Here is a 9061-nt window from a genome sequence, read left to right as displayed (position 1 = left end):
CCAAGTTTCCTTGGACAGCGTTCCTCACAATGTAGTCTTAAAAATAAATAAGTTCCCAATAGGTTAGAATTCGATCGTTGGCAGAATTGGCGATATACATAATTATGACTGAAAGAAGGGCCTGATTTAGTCTCAGCAAAGTTACACATCTACAACATCATATTCTACTAATTGTGGCATACAATACAACTACACATACCTCTACTGATGGTGGGCATGTTAGACTCAGAGCGAGGCGTGGCTCTCATCCTACTGGTCCCTGTATCAGGGTTGAGACGGAGCCGGAGTGGCGAGGTCCCAGGGGGGTCGGGGCTGAGACGGAGTGGCGAGGTCCCTTGGGGGTCGGGGCTGAGACGGAGTGGTGAGGTCCCTGGGGGGTCGGGGCTGAGACGGAGTGGTGAGGTCCCTGGGGGGTCGGGGCTGAGACGGAGTGGTGAGGTCCCTGGGGGGTCGGGGTTGAGACTGATCGTCTGTGTCCTTGTAGTGCTGTTGTCGCGAGGCTGGGTCTGTGTCCTTGTAGTGCTGTTCTCGCGAGGCTGGGTCTGTGTCCTTGTAGTGCTGTTCTCGCGAGGCTGGGTCTGTGTCCTTGTAGTGCTGTTCTCGCGAGGCTGGGTCTGTGTCCTTGCAGTGCTGTTCTCGCGAGGCTGGGTCTGTGTCCTTGTAGTGCTGTTCTCGCGAGGCTGGGTCTGTGTCCTTGTAGTGCTGTTGTCGCGAGGCTGGGTCTGTGTCCTTGTAGTGCTGTTCTCGCGAGGCTGGGTCTGTGTCCTTGTAGTGCTGTTCTCGCGACGCTGGGTCTGTGTCCTTGTAGTGCTGTTCTCGCGACGCTGGGTCTGTGTCCTTGTAGTGCTGTTCTCGTGACGCTGGGCCTGTGTACCCTCCTGACTGGTCCCTGCCTCACTGGTAGTTCCCTCTGGGGGGCGCGCGGAGTTCCTTGCATTCAGTCTCTCTGAAGAGAAATCCAAGTTGGTGAAAAATACTATGTTATAAACCATCATAAATCACTTAGTCCATCATTTACAACAGACCTATATGACTTTTGCAGTCATCTAAGCTTTCCAAGATGTTTGTTGCAACTTTTAATTATCCAGTATACTCACAGCCCATAGGTAAATAACAGCTTATCATACTGAGATCACACTTTTGCTAAGAAAACATTCAAAACATGCACCCATATTCTCCAAATCAGGTCATCATCTAACAACAGGTACCAGTATCTGATATTGAAAATAAAAATTACCAAACCTAATCCAGTTAATGAGTTTGGGTAAAGGGGGGGGGGGTGTTCAGTGCAGACAGTACTACTAGTATTAGATTTGTCCAAAGGAACACATGCTTAAATACACTATTTGAAGTCCTCATGAACGTACTTCAATCTCAAAAATTTTTCTGCACCAGGTAGCATCAAGGGTCTGATTCCCAAAAAATAGAAAGGAAACAGGGGGTCGACCATCTCAAATTCCCGCCACAGCTGATGATAGTAACAAAACCTCAACTTTGACCTACATTTTCCATGGTATCCATCCGCCTGGCCAGACAAGACCTAACTACTCACATAACGCCCACTAAACTGCTGAAATAAACAAAACTTGACCAATGTAGGAAAGTTTAGACCCTACCTGTGCCTTTCAACCCAAAAATATCCAAAATGGACCAAAACTTTCAAGAGAAAAAAGGATTTTCAAAGGTATTAACTTAAGGCACTACAATCGCCCTATATATATGTAGCTAAAGTTCACACCAGCCTTCATACCGGATAAGTCATTAGAGGGGAATGGTGAAACGACTACAATGACCAAAAATGCATAATGTACAAGATTCCGTTCCACCTGCATGCTCTATACATGACTAGCTACACTAGACTGGCTTGAGTCCTTGATTTTATGAAACGACTTCATGATGACAGAAAATTCAAAAGATTATTAGTACTGATAATGGGACTCACCGACATACATGTACACACGTACATCTCTGCGACTGTCCCTCTTCAGGACGGCCGCTGTAGGAAATCCTTCCCCAATGGCTTCCATCCTTGATGTGGTCGCCCTGAATCTGTACAGACGAGTGTTGCTGTTGGAAAAGGGATAATTTTGGATAGCTGTAATTCAAGGTCAATTAATTCACGCGGTTTTTCTACATAAGGAATCCTCCACTCTCTTGGTCCCCTACTGAAAGAGTTTATCAACACAACAGGGACCAAAAGGCTGACTTTGTTAGAGTACTAGTATCTAATGATATAGAACACGTGTACAAAATCACTATTAAAGCACTTTAGGAAATTGGTGAGGATACCGCCATACACATTCAAATTGACATAATTATAACAGTTTGTAAGGATAGAATAGGCTAGAATTATCAAGACTAGATTAAATGCACGAATGGCGAGAAGTTACACATGCTAACGCGAACCCTAAGAACGGAAAGGCTTCGGGAGAGTTATATGATTCACAATGAGATGTTACCCACATAAGGGGAAAGGGGCCCAACCGGGTAGTTGCAGGGCTGTTTTGGGTAACTTTCGGGCATGGCCCCTACGAATTTAACTCCGACTTAATTCCACCCGGTCCCCGCTGACAAAAAGACTCCGTGACCTATCCGTGAGATCACCAGAAGATACCCCTTCGGTTGCCGGCAGTCCACCGGGACAGAATCGTTACGTCACAGAGTCCAAATTCACAGAATAAAGTTGTGTTCCTCGTATTTAAGAACTTTTTGAACCTCCTTGGTAAGAACGGGTCAAATATGTGACGTAACAGATCAGGTAATTACAACAAAGGCTTGAACTGTGTATTACGTGGGTCGCTACAAGATACAGTATATCGTCAAGGCATCAATTAGGATCCTGCCGGAGACCGACCAAATGGAGGGTAACGTGACAACATTTTAAACATTAAAATAAATGCCACTTTTATTGTGACCACGACAGCCGGTGGCCCTTACACTCCAGAGCCTGATACACTCCAGATATAAGGACATCCCCGACGGGCACCGGCGCAATTGGGACCGAAGCAATACTAGAGCCCTTACTAAACTTGATAGCTTGTTCTTATCTCTTTGATACTACCTCCAAGACTAGTTCACATGTCACATTGTGGCAATTCGAAGGTAGTGCGAAACCAGATTCACACCCGCTATCTCCGGCCGGATTTTCCTAGCCTCTACCAGGCACCGCGGATCGCTGGAAAAATAGTAGAAATTGGTCGAAATAAAGGGATAGTATACCAGAGAAGATCCATGGCCATAGAAGCTCCAATTTGCGACGGATAGTATACCCGTGGGTCGCAAATGGCAATGCGGTTGATTTTCTGAATAGGCTAAGAATTTTAAACAAGACACATTTGACAAATGGGCGGACAACATGTGCTTAGCTATGTTGTTGCTGTTGTTTTTTGCGTCATGAATAAGGTGTCTTGAGCGACAAGAGGAAAGATTGCTTCTTAACAATTAACCGCCTGGCCAGTGGGCCGGGCGCACTCGTCTCCCAAAAGTAATGCCGAGAACTTATGTTTCAGGCTGACGGGCATTTTGAAAGATCATTGATTTGAATTGGAACAAAAACAAGACTTACTCTACAGACGCTGCTTGGAGTAAAGTTCGTTGAGCGGGGCGGATGCCCACCTTCGACAGCAATTCCCTCCGAATGGTACGTAGCAGGTCAGAGCTTGATGCTGAATCATGTATCTGTACTTCCTCCGTCAACAAATTGCTTGTCGGGGGGGAATGCGCGTCCACTTGGAAAATTGTTTGCAACAATGAAATGTCTCTCGTGAAGTGATTTTGCTGCCTGCGGTGTCGAGCATTGTTGTTCCTTGCTCGAGGTTGCTGTTGCTCTACGAACGGCTGGTCCTCGCCGTCCTGGTCCTGGTCCTGGTCCACGTCGGCATTTGCTTCCTGTGCCCGCACACGTAGCTCCTCGAAAATATCGTCCTGTTGGTCTTCGTCCATACCGGAGGATGTGTAACCGTGGTGCTCTCCAAAATGGCTATCTCAGAGTGAGACAGATCTACGCAAAACACCCGGTTTTATCACATCCCAGACTAAAAGGCAGAGAGCCGCCACCGACGAGCAGCAGACAAATAGACAAAGGGTACTACTTCTAGCACCTACATGGCATATCCTTGATGTACGAAAGGATCAAACTCTTGGATTAGCATGATCAGATTAACGTACTATCGACAAAAACTCTAGGGCTGGAGGTAGAAAAAGCAATCTGTGACGTTTAAGTAGCGAACACGTGCCAATTGACCCACAGATGCTTAATCTCCAAGCAGATCCCTCTCGGTGGCAAAAAGACAGTATCAAATTGGCCAGGTAGTATCCATTAGCCAGAGAAGGTTGCCGGCCACCGACGGGTAGCGACCAAAAAACGGCCATATATAAAAAGGTAACGGTCACTCCCCCACAACCTCTGCTTGGAGAGTAGGAGAAACCTTAAAATAGTTGGGCAGACTGCAGACTGCACATCAGCTTTTGTGGGTTTTATTCTCTTCCTACCAGCTGGGGCAGACACTATTCTTGACACACTGCATGACATCGGTCATTTCATCTCCCTGTTATTTGCTTTGAAGCCTCAGTTCATCAAAGAGTGACACCCTTTGTTCTTCAGTTCATAAAAAAACTCACACATGGTTGACAATAACGGCACCACAATAAATGCCTGTTTGCAGATAGCTGTGGAGGATGCACGGAACTTGAGAGACTACGAGCGATATTAAAACCAGATGTTCTGACAGCTTGCACAAAATAATTGTAGTTTCTGCACATTGCAGTTTACTTGGAGTCTTTGCAGCTTGCACACATAACTAAACATACGTTTTCTAACATCGTCTAGAACGGCTCTCTACTGAGGACCGTATCGGAAAACCTGCACCGTTTGTATGACGGGAACAGGCAACCACATATCATGATGTGTGTTCCTGTCAAGACTTGATTGTTTGCAATTATGTAAAAGCTGTCTCCTCCCGTCTGTTTGAACTTATTCAAATTTTGCCAGGAAGGGAGACCATCACCTTGATTTGACGTAGAATCCATGAAAGTATATATTACCAACTGTTACCAACATTACCAAGTTCCTTATTGTACCATAGAGTTCTGCTAAAATGCTACATGTATATATGCCACAGGAGACACGGAGTCTACCGTCGGCAAGAACAAAGTCACAGACGCCGTGCGCGGCGCCCGTGTAGCATACTGTGTAGGCGTAGTCTTGTGAAGTGTGGTAAGTAAGTACTATAAAAATATTATAAACCCGGAGCAGCCTTATGCTTTTTGTTATCGTGATAATTGTAGAAAAAAGAAGATGGAATACAAGACACTTTGACAGACAGTATCCAGTCGTCGGGGTTTAGAAGTTCATGCAGATTGCAGCACTTCAGAATTTAGTAACTACTACGGGGTCACGGGGTGTCTTTATTGAAGGTATTCAAACACGTGTATCCAGTCCGACCCGGTCAATTATGCGCCGAAGAAATAGCAGAACAAGACAAGAAAAGCAGGACATTTCTATAAAAGAACGCCAAAGAACCCCAATACCACGCGTTCTGATACCCGGTATAATCTTATTGTCATAATCATGCAAAGGATGAGGTAAACTGTAGCGGGCGTAGTTGGGCCCGGAAGTAAGGTCCCGCCTACCGTTCCAGGGAAACTCAACCACGTGCACGTGGTAATCGCATGGTAATCGTAAGCACAAATGGAATCGTGATTGGAGAAGCCTTTGATGATTTCGACGACACGTGCCGCACACACGACTAGCGCAATCTTTCTATTGGTTCCCCACCCACTGGGAACCACGCCGCGGTCGGCGCCTCTGTTTATTTTGCTTATTGCACCGCGGCACCGCCTCTGTTTATCTCCAGCGGCCGGCAGGCGGCAGAAACGATCTAAATTGGCTTAGCCGCAAACTTCCGCTGATTTTTTTAGATCTTTGCAAAATTCCCAGGTCCTTCCTATGTCTTTCGATGAAGATTTTTGGCGGTTTGGGTATTTTTTTTACCCGTCACCAGCGGCAAAATTCCGTCAAATGACGGAAAAACGGACGCTGGCTAGAACACTGCCCGCTAGCCTCTACCAGGCTTGAGGAGGCGGCTGGAAAGAGTAGAAATCGGCCAAAATAGAGAGATAATCATGCCAAGGGAGTTTGGCCGTTGACTGAGAACAGTTCGCCGCCTCCTCAAGCCTGGTAGAGGCTGAGTCCCGCTACTAACATTATGTGAATGTGAAACAGTTTGTCAGATAGCCGTCCTAGCCTTTACATGTGCACATGGCAATGTCGCGGAAGGATCGGGTCTTCTGGAATACGTACCCTTGTCGTTATAGTTATACACCAACCGGTTTCTGCTCTGTCATTTATTATGAACTAAAACAAAGACTGAAAGATAACTTTATACAAAAATTCAACTCAGAACTACAAGTAAAAGAAAGAAGAGAAAACCAAGGCAACAAACTAAGGACATACAAAACATTCAAAGAAATTTATGAAAGAGAAACATATTTAAACATTGCAAACTTCGAACATCGCAGAGCCATGTGTAAACTTCGCATTAGTGACCACCCCTTACGTATAGAATCCGGCAGGCATAGCCGTACTCCTCTGAAAGATAGAACGTGTGAATTCTGTAATCATTTATATGTTGAAAACGAGATACACTTTCTACTTGACTGTACATTATATAAAGATGAACGCCAAGAGCTATTCGATACTTTACAATTAGACAAGATATGTGTAGGGTATTGAAGGGAGAGGCTCTGAACGAGGTCCGCACTCAGGGGCTGCCTGCAAGAACTGTCTCTCAGACACTATGGTCTGAGTCCTTTATTCATAACTAATAAGATACAGATGTGGTCAGTCTGGTCACTCTGGTGACGACTTCCTGTCACAGGGGACATGGGGGGTTGTCTCCTAACAACACATTGCTACACTCGCCCCCTCTCACAAGTCGTTCGTCCCCGAACGAAAAGATTTTACAAGCATATATAACTTATGTAAGAAAATGTCAAAGCAGGACATGTTTAAACACTTGATGTCACATAAGAACGAATTTACAGTAGACAAACTATGTAATTATGTTTCCAAATGTTTCAAAAAGAGAGAAGAAAGGGCAACTAGCAGTAGATGATAGGTAGTATATAGTATTATTGTAATGTATAGATTCCTAGCACTCTGCATTAGAATACAACGTACCAGTATGTAATACCCATGTTTTACATACTGGACATCCTCTTGTGCATTTAGCCCATCCGGGCAAGAACATGCAATAAAGATTCAATATTATTATATTATTATTATCTATTTCTTCTCATATCATGGTTGTTTACATAAGCTTAGATAAAATCTAGATTCAAACATCGAGAATCATATGCAACAGATACGTACGACACAACCTTCCTCCACCCACAAACCCCTCCAACCACCAAAGGGCAGTGTGTTTGCATGGTAGAATGTTCGCCTCTACCAGGCTTGAGGGCGCGGCTGGAAATAGTAGAAATTGGCCAAATAGAGAGATAACACGCCGAGGGAGTTTAGCCATCCAGTTTAAAGTTTGCCGGCCCGCTACTTGGCACCTATAAGATAGCGATTAGTGGATTTCAAAGAAGATAGCGATATTCCACAGGCTTGTGGGCCGGCAAACTGTTAACTGAATGGCTAAACTCCCTCGGCGTGTTATCTCTCTATTTGGCCAATTTCTACTATTTCCAGCCGCGCCCTCAAGCCTGGTAGAGGCTAGTAGAATGAAATCATTTATTTCGAGGGATCTGACTCCCGCAGCGACCTTCAATGGTCCGAAATTCAGAAACATGTTGAGCAGTGACATGTTATCGCCTGTGTCTTATCAAAAGACCCGACCGCCGTCCTACCTTGTTTTTAGCACACTAGTACTGGTCTTATGCCAAGTGCTTCTACATCAAAGGCTTCCACGCCTATGATCTAATAAGCGATGATCTAATAAGCGTTTGCGGTATTTTGTATTTGAATGGCGAATCATCCCTGTCATTTTCTAGCGGGGACAGTGAGGACCAATCAAATGTCTACTCGCAGGTCACCAATAACGACCGCAGGTTACCAATAACGACCGACTTGCATCCTGTGACATATACCTGGTAACCATTACACCGTGATACCGCTCTATCGATCTCCCAAAAAGTTGACAGCTCAAATTTTCCTGTCAGACGTGAATTAACCCCTAGCTCAACATTCCTCCGCGCTCGTCCCCAGCGCCCAGGTAGTTCCGGAATGGGACCTTCTCTCGGCGGCTATGTAGGATGGCCGGCTATATTAAAATAATGCGTTAAAAACTCTTCCCCACCGCCTTGGGGCCTGCACAGGAAGCTATGTACGATCCTACAGCGCGGACGTCTCCACTGTTACCAGGGGAACGGGTCCTGATCCGTAATAAGAAAACCCGGTCAGTGGGAACAATGTGACGTGGTAGGTAGACAACCGAACGCGGATATCCCGGTTTATGTTGTGACTCCGGAGAGGGGAGGTGGTCCCAGTAGAACCCTACACAGGGATATGTTAAATCCATGTATGTTTGCGCCTCGCCCCGGCAAAACAAGGCGGCCACGTGCCGAACAAAGGGACGGGCGCGCAGAGGGGCGTGAGCCAGAAGAAAGTGAAAGTGCACGTGATAATGAGGGGCGTGAGGAACATGGGTTATTATTTATTATTGTTGGTGAAGACCGTACACTTAGCTCCGTACAGGTGTTATATATGCACGAGGCTTCTAGAATGACTGACCACACTAGACCACGTCTTGGGCCAGACTGATCTCAGGGACACGACATTTATTTAGACATTTTAGTTAGACATTTTGTCCTTTATTTAGACGCCAGATGTGACACCAGTCCTACCCCCTACACTGGTAGTCTTTAAACTTATCCGTCACGGCCCACTTCAACCCTAGTAGCTCATATAAAGTATAGTTGTTCATGTTACGTTCTGCTGGTCAAGCCTAGCCTCTACCAGGCTTGAGGAGGCGGCTGGAAAGAGTAGAAATCGGCCAAAATAGAGAGATAAGCATGCCGGGGGAGTTTGGCCGTTGAGAGAACAGTTCGCCGCCCC

At 45.8% G+C, this 9061-nt stretch overlaps 1 protein-coding gene across 1 annotated transcript; it reads right to left on the bottom strand.

Moving 5' to 3' along the window:
* Window positions 1–264: 264 nt before the first annotated feature.
* Window positions 265–3942, bottom strand: LOC109466873 (sialidase-like). Its single transcript, XM_019764732.1, has 2 exons — window positions 3811–3942; window positions 265–846 (listed from the first exon to the last, which is right to left on the bottom strand). The coding sequence occupies exons 1-2, from the start codon at window positions 3940–3942 to the stop codon at window positions 265–267; spliced, it is 714 nt and encodes a 237-aa protein (XP_019620291.1).
* Between the last annotated feature and the right edge of the window lie 5119 nt (window positions 3943–9061).

This window comes from Branchiostoma belcheri, unplaced genomic scaffold (assembly GCF_001625305.1).
Source record: "Branchiostoma belcheri isolate BF01 breed outbred unplaced genomic scaffold, Haploidv18h27 scaffold170, whole genome shotgun sequence".
Classification (NCBI taxonomy): domain Eukaryota; kingdom Metazoa; phylum Chordata; class Leptocardii; order Amphioxiformes; family Branchiostomatidae; genus Branchiostoma; species Branchiostoma belcheri.
Note: the sequence above shows the minus strand (reverse complement) of the source record. Positions and strands in the feature narration are given on the sequence as shown.

Coding starts and splice junctions, on each gene's coding strand:
- LOC109466873 (XM_019764732.1), bottom strand. CDS start 3,942: ATGGACGAAGACCAACAGGACGATATTTTCGAGGAGCTACGTGTGCGG. Junction 847..3,810: donor TAGAGCAACAGCAACCTCGA/GCAAGGAACAAC, acceptor TCACGAGAACAG/CACTACAAGGACACAGACCC.